Genomic DNA, 13,940 nt, shown 5'->3' with positions numbered 1-13,940 from the left:
ATTCATAGATCAAACCATAATCTGAGTCAATCAATATTATTCTTAATTTGAATCAAACAATGTCAAATATAATTTGAATGTTATGTAAATGATTATGCACTCATACACATGTCATGCCATCTGAAAAGTTAGTTTCCTAGAATAACTCTAACTACAATAACACCATCCGAAGTGGGGTCCACCACAAAGACAAAGACCACATAATCCGAAAGTGACATTCACCTCGTCTCCACTTGATAGGGAAGCGGTGGTGGGTTAATGAATGTTGCTCTTGTTGAATAATCAAACCTAGAAAGTTCTAGACTCGATGAAGAACAATGGGGAATGAATAGGGGAAAGTGGCGGTAGCAATTAGGGTTCTTGGGGTTTCTTTTAGGTGCTGGAAACAAGGTAAGAAACAAGATTAAAACAAAATAAAGAAAAGATAAAGGAATTGCAAATAAAGTAAAATAAACCAAGAAATCAAAATATCTCCCTTATGAAGGTGAACGGTAAAGATGATTGATGGCATGGATGGATATGTGGAAAATTGATGGATAATGTCCTATCAAGCCCTCATAGTCGCAATGAAAAGGCAAACACAATAATATAGCTCTAACCAACCCTCCTAGTCACGATGAAAAGACAAATTGGAGTGTGAAGATTAATCTCCCTCACAAGAACTTGAAAGAACTCAAGGAGAAGAAGCTTCGAAGGCACAAGGCAATCAACACTTGCAAAAACAAACTCTCTTTGTATTATTAATCAAAGAAATCTTGTTTACAAATTTGAATGAAGTCTCCTTTATATAGGGGCTGAGTTCTAAAGGTCCTAAATAACTAAAGAATAAAATAACAATAAACTAAACATGTCTTAACTCTAATTCCTAATAAAATAATAATAACTAAAAAAATTGTTTTAACCCAACCTTAATTCCATATAAAATAATAAATCTAATCCTAAAAGATAATACATCATCCTATATTAAATTATATTACAAATAATCAATAAAAATATTGAAAATTCGTAATATTTATAAAATCTCGTATTAATCCCGTATAGGATTTTCTGCATGCATCATCTTCAGTAAAATGGTCAAATCTTGAGTTCCCGATATCGGATTGATGCGATTCAAGAACCGTTGGAAATATAAGAGACAGACGGTCGTATATACAGAAGACATATTGGCCAAATAATATCATCATCCCATTCAAAAAGTCATCGCAAGTATGCTTTTGTTCTGATCTTCTTTTCCAATGCTTGGATGAGTGGATCATTTGGAAGAGTTATTACTTCTTCCTTTGATGTGAGTCTTGTGATGCACGTATCATCCTCCCTTTCTTCAAAAAGATTTGACCTCGGATCTGAAACATTAAAGGGAGCAACATTAGAATCGTTTAATGATTCATTCACATTATACTTACCAAATAGATATGCTTTGAATCTTCGAGACTTCGTTCTTCTAATAGGTTCGAGTAGAAACATTACTCCAAAGAAGCATGTATCACTACTAGAAAAAACCCATTTAATGATGCGTATTGCGCGTCATCTAGGGGTGCAGATGACACACAAATGTGCGTCATTGAAGCCACCGTCATAAATCTCAGATGACACGCAATTGTGTGTCATAAATTTATGATGCGCATTGCGCATCATTGAAGCTCCCGTCATAAATGAAGATGACACACAATTGTGTGTCATAAATTTATGACGCGCATTGCGCGTCATTGAAGCTCCCGTCATAAATGAAGATGACACACATTTGTGTGTCATAAATTTATGACACGCATGACTTACATTACGTGTCATTGAAGCTCACGTCATTAAAAAATATGACACACATTCGTGTGTCGTGATTGTATGTCGTAAATTATATATATATATATATATATATATATATATATATATTGTAGATTGACAAATAATCAAATTAAATCACATTTAATGCCTCATAATACTAAATATATATATATATATATATCATATTATATATAAGCAATCCATTAGCATATAATATATTCACATTAAGTTATCAAAAATATTGTAATCATATGTCGATACAAAATATCATGGCATAATAAAGTTTACCACATAAGATACCCATTCTTTCCTAATATCATCAATGTCATCATCCGTGTATTCTTCATTCCCATTGCCAACCTAAGTAACAAATATGAAATAAGTATATAATTTATACTTATTTAAAGTGAATTATATAACTATCAAAGAGTACTAAAATGACCAATTTTAATCATAATAATAAGATTATTGCAAGTATGGAAATAAATAAAGTAGTTTGAAATAAGCAGACATATATATACTAACTTGGTGCTATAACAATAAGTAGAAAATAAATAAAATAGGAATGTTCACAGGAACTTACCATTTTATCAACAACAATATGGACATGACAATCATTAGAACTTTGTGAATCCAAGTTATGAAAATTTGATCCTTCATGAGGAGCACAATCTGATTCAGAAAACTTTTCAGGAAATTCAATATCTGCACTTGAAGGAGAAAGAAGAGGAATCACTATAAATGAGAATCATGTGCTTTCACACCAGGTAGACAATTAGCACAAGCACAAAATTAATACTCACCCAACTGAAAACCTTCACATGCAGCAGAGAGATCATCGGCTGCTTGAATATTGTCCACTTCATCAACATCATACAACAATCCATCAAGAATCTACTAAAGCAACATTTCATCGGATATCAGCATAGCACCTATGCATGCTTGCATGCAGTAAATACAATATTCAAACAAATGTATAAACAAAATGTAATGAAGGAAAAGAAAAAAAAACATAAAATTCATAACACGAAAAATTCAAAGAAAATAATGGCCTGGGTGTGACGAGAAAGCCTCAAGAAGAAAACAATACATACTTCAAGCTTCAAATCATCTCCTCCTTGACCTTAGACCTCACCTTATAAGGAATCACAAACAATATAATATCATCAGAAGAGTAACAAGCAAAATTTAAAATAAAAATCTGAACAAAGGTTTTCATGTGTCAACAAAGAAATTGTAAAGTTAATGTCTAGTTATACCATTGTATATCGTCTTGTCTTTTTTGCAATATTTGATAACAATATATGAGCATCAAATCTTAGAAATCACTCAATGTTTGTCCCTGCATCCCTTTGTGAGCCATAATTTTCATGTCTTGAAATGGTTATGACTATTCGTTAATTAAATCAAATATTATAATAGGTCAATATCACCCTGCCATCCAGTGCACAAGTCATAAATTTTAGGACATTAACGACTATGATAGCTTTAGAGTTATGTAAACCAACTAATAAGGAAAAGAAACAAAGACAGAAGATACTAACCAAGATTATATCAATTCAAACCAACAATTATAAGGTATAAGCCTATATCACCATAAACAATTCTTTAACCAGTTTAAAGCACCATTGATGTTGGTTCTGCATCTTCAAAACAAAGTACATCACAAAGTTAAGCATAATAATTCTACAAGAGCATTCTAGCAATAGCAAGCTGTGCACTGAAGAGGATGAGACAGATCCATCATAGGGAACTTATCAAAGATTCTAGATGCTTCTGAAATCTTAACATTGATAAAATTTAAAGCACTTTAAAGATCATTTTTTCTTTTTAATTTTGAAATGAGGGAATTGGCAAAAAGAACAGTGAGAAGTTCTTGAAGAGTATTACCACAATTAATTTTCCAGCTGTAATCAAGAGCACAAGAGAAGAAGTCTTCCATTTTCAAGTGTTTCTCTAAGTTTTCCTTCCCAAAACATAACACTCCATCTACTAAAACATGCTCACTATTAGGTTCTGCAAGTAAATTCTCAACTTGAGCTGCTTCTTCCAAGCAAGGAACAACGGACTCATCCACCTATATCCATAGATCAAAAGCAGGGGAAGGAGGGTGAGGAGCAATATAGTATTTATCAAATTTACACCCTTCTTTATGAAGAATAGCAAAAGAAAAAAACGTGAAAGTGCAGCCAGAAACCGTAGAAGTAACTAAGTATCAATGACAGGTGACACGCAAAATAGAGAAACAAATGATGGATTAATTGAAAAATATTAAGGGTATGTTTGTTTGTCTGTAATTGGTTTTCTGCAAAACCAATTCCAGAAAACCAATTACATTTCTGGAAAACCAATTCCAGAAAATCAATTACATTGTTTGGATGTTGCATTGTAAAATGTTTTACACTGTTTGGTTAGTTTTACTGAAAACAATTTACGAAATCTGTTTTTTTTAATGTATATATTTTTATATTTTTCTTGTTATTTACATTTTAAATTTTTTTAAGTTATTTTATAAAATTGTATTTTATAAAATTGTATTTTATAAAATTTTGAAATGAAATGTTTTATTTTTATAAGTACATGAAATTAAATTTGTAGAAAATATACTAATTATGTTGATTGTGTTATAAATACACAATTTTAGGTTTGAAGCATTCATTATTCTTTATCTATTAGAATTTTTAAAATTAAATTTTAACTCATAATTAATATCATATGTAGGTTTAATTAATATAATATCTTTTCCAGATTATGCTATTTTAATGGCCAAGTATCCCTATGCATTTGTCAATTATCTCACATCCTCGTCTCAAATGGAGTAGCAGTCATTGCAGACTGTTGTTCACAGTACTGATCGAACTTCGAATGGCCATCTTGTTGAAAACAAAAATTCTAAACCCCCTCTCTCCAGTTCCACACTAGTTCATATAAGGTATGAAAGTGAAAATGGAAAGACCAATATCATCTAAGGAAACATGCATATCAAATCTTATAAACAACTGCTACTGAGAAAGGCTAATTATTGACATTCATCACACTGCAACGTTTATAAACAAACAGAACATATATAGGCAGGAATCATATGTTCCATTGCAACTTTATTTTTACGAGCGGAACTTCTTGCATTTAGATATCCCTTGAGGTGTTGATTTAGCAAACCCACTGACAGGTCTAGGGCCAGAATAAATCCAAACACAGAATAAGTTTTAGGGTCGTAATATAATGGAAGGGAAAATAGAAGTAGCTACAAAAGTAATGCAAAAGTGTCACTGCAAACAAAACAAGGATCCGCAGCTCAATTAGTAACCAAAGTAATGAAATCTCACATCTCATTTATCAAACAAACGGTAATCATCATCTTTAATGTATGCAAATATAGGGGCTTCCTCTTCACCATCTTCCATACCTCTAAACACCACTTCTTCCATAGCATTTTGACAAAAAAATTCATATTAGGAAGCATCGAAAAGCGCACTATCTGCAAAATTGTTAACCAATTAGCAAATCGAACAATACCATACGAGTGAACATGCCACGTTTGGTGGGTGTAAATATCCAAAAAATTCCAACGGAATATAATAACTAGAGCAATTAGCACAGAGATCAAAGAGCAAAAGCCCATAGATAGTTGAAATCCATTATGTGGATCAAACAAATTTCAACAAAAACAACGAATTCCCTTTCAAAATAATAATCACATGGAATTATGAAGATTCTATCACAAATCCAGGAAAAGAAGTGAAAATTTTACCTAATGGCAGGTAGCCCAGGATGAAGGAGAACAAAAATCAAGAGGAAAATAAGGGGAATGATGGAAATTGAAAGGAAAGAATCGGAGGAGGAAGGGATTTGGGGAAATAAAAATAACCGGTGAGTTTAGGAAAATGACTTACCTAAGAAATAAACGGTAAGTTGTTTTCCCGTGTTTTATTTCCTTTTTTCCTTTGACTGTAGTTTGTTTTCCTTTGACCGGGTTTTCCTTTTCCGAACCAAACACTGGAATTGGGGGAAAACCTTTTCCGTAAAATGAAATACCTGAAACAAACAGACCCTAAAATGAAGTTTCTTACCTTTTGACATTTTACATCAGCAAGCTTCTTTATCAAATGTGGTTTCCCTTCAGTTTTCATGTTTTATAACCTTGGCTTGTAATACAATTCCTAACTTGCATTCATGTATCCAAGAATTCCCCACAACTACTAATACACCTAAGCAACCAAAGCAAACAAACATTAGTAATTCTATTAATTAAACCAAATATGGAATTTAAAACAAGGAAATAAACGATTTTGAGTGTGATTATTTTTATATGCTTCATAATTCCTTCTGCATTTTAATGCGAAAAGAAATGACTACGACAAAAACATGGAGCAACAAATAAGTCTAATTTAAAACACCATTTCAAGCACATATCCATTCAAACACTTCCAATGAAACTTAAAAAGTTAAAAGAAAAGGAAAAATAAGTAATTTCATTTTAATGAAAAAAAGATGAAAATCAAGTTTATTGAGTGTCGTCCAGGATTTAACATTAAAAGGGGGATTATGAACTGCAATTTATCTTTTATCCAAAGAGACCAATTATAGCGGCTTTATACTCAGATTTTGAAGAGAAATATAGATATTTACAGTGAAATGAGACTACTCGAGTTGTTTAGTTCATCTACAAATTTCCTTTTTCTAAACTCAGCAGAGAAAAGGGAGAAGATAATATCAGCTAACAAACCATAAAGAAAACCAAATTTTCTTTCCCCAATGTTTTTTCAGGAATTAAATAGGCAATAAGAATCAAACATACGTCATGCATCCGCAAACCGATGGCTAACCACTTATCACTCTCCGATCTACATAATTTTCAGATCAAAAGAAAACCCTCTAAGAAAATTTAAAACTAGTAAATCCCAAAAAGGAAAAAAAACAATATTAACTAAATGAAAAAAAAATTGAACTTGAAGAGATGGAACAAAGAACTAAGTTAAGAAGAGAAAAGGGAAAAAAGAAGGGAATATTCGTAAGAGAAGTTGAGAACAGCAGAAGGCCTCGTAGAATATAACAGAGGTAAAAAAGAGACTTTTGGGAGCATTGAAGTCGATACCCTGCTAAAAAGAGGCTTTGAAATTTTACAGTGGGAAAACATGCATACGTGATGGAAATTATAGGGGGAAATTAAAAGACGACTTTTAGAGATAACACACAATGAAAAGTGTACTCTGTGTGTTTGCTAAATTTTTTGGATTATGACTATTAAATATGACACACATTATTGTAAGTCATAAATCGTTCAGATTTTATGAAACATGACATTTTTTTATGACACATTTTTTGCAAATCATAAATTAGCGTGTGTCATCGTTCGTGTGTCATTAAATGTATATTTTCTTGTAGTGTATTATGGACTCTGGTGCATGTATCACCCCTCCTTAAAGAATTGTTGGAGATGCAGAATTCAATATATCTTAAGGATGTATGGCAGCTTATAAAACAACGGTGGATCAAGAATATTTTTTGAGAATTGACACACATACATGAATAATATAAAATTTTCATATGGTTAGACACAAACAAAAGTTTAAGGTGGACACAATCGATAAAATTGTACCCACCCTTATATATGGGTGAATCCGCCACTATTTTGAAATATTGGGTGAGATTTATTTGTCTTGGTTGTATTCTCGTGATAGTTTCGGTGTGAGTCGGATATAAATAGGTTTTCTACCTTTAAATATTCTGGAAGCTCTTCGCGTTTCTTTGGTATTATTCTTACTGTTATTAAAATTGTTTTGGTTGTAACGGTTCTCTGTTGATTTGAGTTTTGGAGACAACCAGTAGAAAAATAAGGTTTATAATTGCTCTAGTAAGGAGTTTTTTTATTGGAGTTTTATTTAAATATATTGTATTCGATTTTGACGTGGGATTTGTATGGGATCTTTTTATATCCATTTTATATGAATTTTATAATAAATAAAATATTTGTTGTCATGTTCAAGGGCAACTATGTCAATTGGCTTCAACTTCCTTCAGACGGATACACTGATAATGTTGAGGAGATCTGAAATCTATTTGTATCTTATTTTCAGGATATCTTCACTGCTTCTTTCTTAATTGATTTAGATGCTATAATTGATTTCATTCAATCGTGTGTCCATAATGATTTCCTCACTAAGACTTTCATGAATGAAGATAGTTGCCATTCTACATCTTAGATTCACCTTTTTAACACACCGAGATTAGATGGTTTTCATACTTGTTTTTACCATCTTTTCTAGGATGATGTTGTGATAGATGTGACGAATATTGTTCTAATTCCAGAGATGAATGGTGTTGTTAGTATCGAATTATCTATCGATAAAATTATGCAATATTTTATACAAGATTGTTTCTGAAGTTGTGATGAATCAGTCCAAAACTATTTATGAATCTCAGAGTGCTTTTGGTTCCAGTCGTTTAATCGCTAGTAATGCTTTGATTTTTGTATAAAAACTCCAAACATTTTGTACCTGTCGCTCAGGCCGTACAGGTGCTTTTGCTTTGAAGCTGAATCAATATAAGTATACCATTTTTGGGGCAACTCATGCTTGTATGGGTTGTAAATACTTGTGATGATATTCAACGAGCCATTTCGAGTTTACCTGGGCTCCCCGACTGTCATTAGTTGTAATTTTCATCTTACTTTCTGCTTTTTTGAATGAACGAGTGTTGTCAAGCAAATGTTTGACATCTTTCCCAAGGTGGGAAGCTGGTATATTTCAGGCCTTGCCCACATATCAAAAGGAAAAACTATTCTTCCTTGAGTTCAAACAATAACATCTGCATACTGTGAATTCGATATCAATACTTAAGAAAAATTTTAAACATATACGAACTTGTAATCACCTCATATCTACTACCTATTGTTTGAACTAGTTTGTACTTTATTTGTTTATGGCAATGCAATGATATGATTTAATTATAAACATTAAACCCTGAAAATATTATAATTAAAGATCAAGTCTTACGAATTAATTTCACAAAACTTGCTAAAAGGGTAAATTTATCAAACTCTGAATACAATTTTCATTGCTGGATAGAATTAAAAAAAAGTAAAAATAGAATTAAACTTTAAAAATACATATTTTAAACTAAATTACACACACTAGTATTGTCCTTCCAAACGGACATGACTTACTTTTACATAGGCAAAACTGTCGAGATAATGCATGTGGGAATGTTTAATTCCCAAAACAATGAACTCAGGCTATTATTTCCTCAAATGGGGTGTTTGCTACAGATAACATGCAAAGGTTGGGATCTCTCGGCGTCATCAGGGAAAGGATTTAGGGTTTCTCGACGTCTTCAGCTTACATTGGTTCAAAGGATCTCTCGGCATATCTCGACGTCTTCTATGTTCGTTCAAAGGATGTCTCGGCGTCTTCAACAAAAAAAATCCATGCATTAAAAGATCTCTCGGCGTCTTCATTGAAAAAATTTCCAATCAAACTTGAAATGCTCGGCGTCTTCTATGCAAATATATGAAGTTCATACGTGGAAAGCAACGCTGCACGCATGCATGCGTTGGGTAGGGACTCACTCCTCTTCTTATTCTTTTAATTATCAGAGTTTCTTTACTGGGTGCTTTTCCTTAATTGTATCTTTTCACAAAACAGAACTCACGTGAAAAATAAGTAATCGAAGTGATCATTCGGTTGTTGGAATGGATTTCTCAATCTCATTAATTAAGTTTTGACTTTCTTGATGGACCACACTACCTGATTAAATGAAACAACTATTAGAAAATATCAACAGTGTGGCCTCACTGCCCAATCCTTGTACAAAAGATGTTATAGTACTTTAAATAAGATTAAAAATTTAAATTTGTACAGTGAATCAAGTAAAGTACATTATGAAAATCATCTATATGATAAAACTTTATAATACAAGCAAATAGACATATTTTTAACAATAATATATTAATAATTTTATATATACTTAATTAGACTCATACCCGATTTAACCCAAATTGGCCCGATCCCTAAACCCTAAACCATATATAAACAAAATTAAATCGAATGTAATATAGACACAAACTAAATTGATCTGAAATGTTCCAACTTAAATCTAATACGAATGATCCGTTTGTTGCCCCTACTTCTACTTAAACCTAAAAGCATTTTATAACATATACTCTTAATAAATAAAGAAAATAATTATACGTAGAAGTAGGGGTGACAAACGGATCATTCGAATTAGATTTAAGTTGGATCATTTCAGATCAATTTAGTTTGTGTCTAGATTACATTCGATTTAATTTTGTTCATATAAGGTTTATGATTTAGGATTTAGGGTTTAACCATAGGCTTTTAAAGTATAACTATTAACACGTTATATTTTATATAGATATAAAAAATAAACACGAAGAAACACAGAATTACTGAAATGTCGATATCACCAAATCTGCTAATACGTTATACTTTACCCATAGGCTACCGAGTAGTGACCCACTTAATTGCTGAAAGTTTTCAACCCTTAAAAAATTAACCTATTCGTATTGACTCGAACAAAAAATTAACCGATCTAATATTGACTTAACCCTAAATCCTAAACCCTATATGAACAAAACTAAATCGAATGTAATCTAGACACAAACTAAATTGATCTGAAATGATCCAACTTAAATCTAATTCGAATGATCTGTTTGTCACCCCTACTTATACTTATAATTATTTTCTTTATTTATTAAGAGTATATGTTATAAAATGATTTTAGGTTTAAGTAGAAGTAGGGGTGACAAACGGATGATTCGTATTAGATTTAAGTTGGAACATTTCAGATCAACTTAGTTTGTGTCTAGATTACATTCGATTTAATTTTGTTCATATAAGGTTTAAGATTTAGGGTTTAGAGTTTAGGGTTTAGGGTTTAACCATAGGCTTTTAAAGTATAACTATTAGCACGTTATATTTTATATAGATATAAAAAAATAAACACGAAGAAACACAGAATTACTGAAATGTCGATATCACCAAATCTGCTAATACATTATATTTTACCCATAGGCTACCGAGTAGTGACCCACTTAATTGTTGAAAGTTTTCAACCCTTAAAAAATTAACCGATTCATATTGACCCGAACAAAAAATTAACTGATGTAATATTGACTTAACCTTAAACCCTAAACCCTATATAAACAAAATTAAATCGAATGTAATCTAGACACAAACTAAATTGATCTGAAATGATTCGAATGATCCGTTTGTCACCCCTACTTCTACGTATAATTATTTTCTTTATTTATTAAGAGTATATGTTATAAAATGATTTTAGGTTTAAGTAGAAGTAGGGGTGACAAACGGATCATTCGTATTAGATTTAAGTTGGATCATTTCAGATCAATTTAGTTTGTGTCTAGATTACATTCGATTTAATTTTGTTCATTCAAGGTTTAGGGCTTAGGGTTTAGCCATATTAGGGCTTAGGGTTTAGGATTTAGCCATAGGATTTAGGGATCGGGTCAAATTGGGTTAAATCGAGTATGAGTCTAGTTAAGTATATATAAAATTATTAATATATTATTGTTAAAAATATGTCTATTTGTTTGTCAATCTTATCATTCGTGCTCATTTCAACTTTTAATCATTTAATATTTTGAATTAAACCATAATTTAGAGATTTTAATTTAACCCAAACTCGATCTTATAATACGTGTTTGAATATGTAATTCAAATTTTATATTGATAAGTTTTATAAAAGTTTATAGCTGGTCCAACTACAATTTGGATCGATTTTTATTCGAGTTGAGTATAGTTCGGGTTTTGGATCAAATATAATCATCATTTTTTAGACTATTTCGGATATCAAACTGGATAAAACCGATTCGGACAATCGAATTAGGATCAAGTTTATCATATCCACGTGGAAGCCTGTAATTTGGACACGTGACTTCATTGCTTGTATTATAAAGTTTTATCATATAGATGATTTTCATAATGTACTTTACTTGATTCACTGTACAAATATAAATTTGGACACGTGGATTCTGTTTTGTGAAAAGATTCAATTAAGGAAAAGCACTCAATAAAGAAACTCTGATAATTAAAAGAATAAGAAGAGGAGTGAGTCCCTACCCAACGCATGCATGCGTGCAGCGTTGCTTTCCACGTATGAACTCCATATATTTGCATAGAAGACGTCGAGCATTGTTTGATTGGAAATTTTTTCAATGAAGACGTCAAGAGATCTTTTAATGCATGAAAATTTTTGTGTTGAAGACGTCAAGACATCTTTTAAATGAACATAGAAGACGTCGAGTAATCCATTTCATGCATGGATATTTTGTGTTGAATACGTCGAGAGATGCCGAGAGATCCTTTGAACCAATGTAACCTGAAGACGCCGAGAAACCTTAAACCCTTTCCCTAATGACGCCGAGAGATCCCAACCTTTGCATGTTATCTGTAGCAAACACCCCATTTGGGGAAATAATAGCCTGAGTTCATTATTTTGGGAATTAAACATTCCCACATACATTATCTCGGCAATTTTGCCCTTTTACATATTGTTGACACCCGTTTTTGTTCGACTCAACAAAAAATATTATATTATTATTATTATATTAGTATTATTATTATAATTTATATTATAATTATTTTGTAGGCCCCATGTTGAACCCACATATCTCAACCATTTCCCTTTGTGGGAAACGGATTGTACACCATTATCACCTTATTTCACGATGAAGTGGAGAGGTGGGTATTGGAGGAGATTACAAAGCGATCTTGGGATATAAATAAAGAGCAAAAAAATAACAGAAAAGGGGGAAAAACACTGGACTCGGTTCTCTCTCTCTCTTTGACTTCTTTCTCTTCTTTCCATGGTTTCTGCACTGTACCTGTGACGACGAGCTGCTTCCTCGTCACGATGCCAGCAACATAACCAAGACTTTGAAATACAAACTCGTAGCCATCGCATCGATCTTGATGGCCGATCCTCTCGGCGTTTCGCTCCCGATTCTCGCCAAGAAGATCCCGACGTTTCAACTGGAAAACAACGTCCTCTTCCATGGATTAAGCAAGCTCCTTCCAATTCCTCAACGATTGGCCTTAGCAACACACTCAATTTCGTCCTTCTTCTTGATGGCATAGCTGTTAGATGATCCCTGTGCGGCGTTAATCAGTTCATCGGCCAAATATTCAACTATGGTCTTAATGTTTCTGAATGCAGACTCACGAGCACCAGTGGTAAGGAGATAAATGGCTTGATTCACACGACAAAGTGGAGAAATATCAACAGCTTGACGCCTTACAACACTAGCAAAACCAATTCGAGTAGCATCCTCACGATGCCCACTGTTGATAACAACATCAACGATGACTTGAATTGGATTCTGATCAGTCAGGAGATAAATAATTTCCATGGCATGCTTCACAAACCTGTCTGCCATAAGCTTCTTCCCATTGTTTCGTCTATACATACTCAGAGCAGGCCAAGTCAGTGGAGGATTATTACAGTAGGCAAAAGAAACTTCTCAAGTTTCAGGTCTCCTGTACACCGGCACTCTAGACAATGATGTGAAGAGCGTAAACGGGGTGCTACCACCAAGCAACAACACAGTTCTGAGCGGCGACAACACTTTGATCGGCAATGAGGGAGAGATGGAGAGAAGGAGGGCGTGTTTGATTGTCTCAACTCTGGCAAGCCTATGCTGCGTAGCGCTGGTTAGATCCAGTGCCTCTAATTATCGTTACAAAGCTGGAGATAAAGTTCCTCTATACGTTAATAAACCACTAGTGACGAAGAACCAAAACTTTCAGAATCCAACGAGGAAGCAAATGATAAAGCAGAAGAAGAAGAAGGAGATGAAACAGGAGACAACACGAGGAACGACATTCTCTGACCGCAGCTTGATCCAACGGTTTGATTTCTCGTAATCGGAGAGCTTTCAGCTATGCTCGTAAGTTGTTCGATGATATGTCGGTACGAGATATGGGTTGTTGGAATGCAATGATTTCTGGATACTGTCAAAAAGGCAATGTTGTCGAGGCATTAGATGTTCTGAATCAGATAAGATTACCTACTCCGGTAATCTCACACCTTGCATGAGTGATCCACGTTTAAGGGGGCCTCAAGAATATTTTAAGGATACATATTAAAAGTGTCAGGTTCTCGGAGTGGGAGCAGATTCCCGT

At 33.0% G+C, this 13,940-nt stretch overlaps 1 protein-coding gene and 1 long non-coding RNA gene across 2 annotated transcripts; both read right to left on the bottom strand.

The window, feature by feature from the left end:
• Positions 1-2,658: 2,658 nt before the first annotated feature.
• On the bottom strand, positions 2,659-3,806 carry LOC120135549. Its single transcript, XR_005517263.1, has 3 exons — positions 3,670-3,806; positions 2,874-2,914; positions 2,659-2,673 (listed from the first exon to the last, which is right to left on the bottom strand). It is a non-coding gene; the product is annotated as an uncharacterized LOC120135549 (long non-coding RNA).
• Positions 3,807-12,809: 9,003 nt separating this feature from the next.
• On the bottom strand, positions 12,810-13,641 carry LOC120135710 (40S ribosomal protein S5-like). Its single transcript, XM_039151932.1, has 2 exons — positions 13,554-13,641; positions 12,810-13,275 (listed from the first exon to the last, which is right to left on the bottom strand). Exons 1-2 carry the CDS (start codon positions 13,639-13,641, stop codon positions 12,842-12,844), a joined length of 522 nt encoding a protein of 173 aa, XP_039007863.1. The 3' UTR covers positions 12,810-12,841.
• Positions 13,642-13,940: the final 299 nt, after the last annotated feature.

Source organism: Hibiscus syriacus, unplaced genomic scaffold, assembly GCF_006381635.1.
Source record: "Hibiscus syriacus cultivar Baekdansim isolate YM2019G1 unplaced genomic scaffold, ASM638163v2 tig00110610_pilon, whole genome shotgun sequence".
NCBI classification, from domain to species: domain Eukaryota; kingdom Viridiplantae; phylum Streptophyta; class Magnoliopsida; order Malvales; family Malvaceae; genus Hibiscus; species Hibiscus syriacus.
This window is presented reverse-complemented; position numbering and strand designations above follow the sequence as displayed.

What these genes read in the sequence shown, in the direction of transcription:
- LOC120135710 (XM_039151932.1), bottom strand. Translation starts at nt 13,641, where the DNA reads ATGTCGTTCCTCGTGTTGTCTCCTGTTTCATCTCCTTCTTCTTCTTCT. An exon ending in GTTGGATTCTGAAAGTTTTG is followed by an intron (nt 13,276 to 13,553) that starts GTTCTTCGTCAC and finishes AAACTTGAGAAG; the next exon opens with TTTCTTTTGCCTACTGTAAT.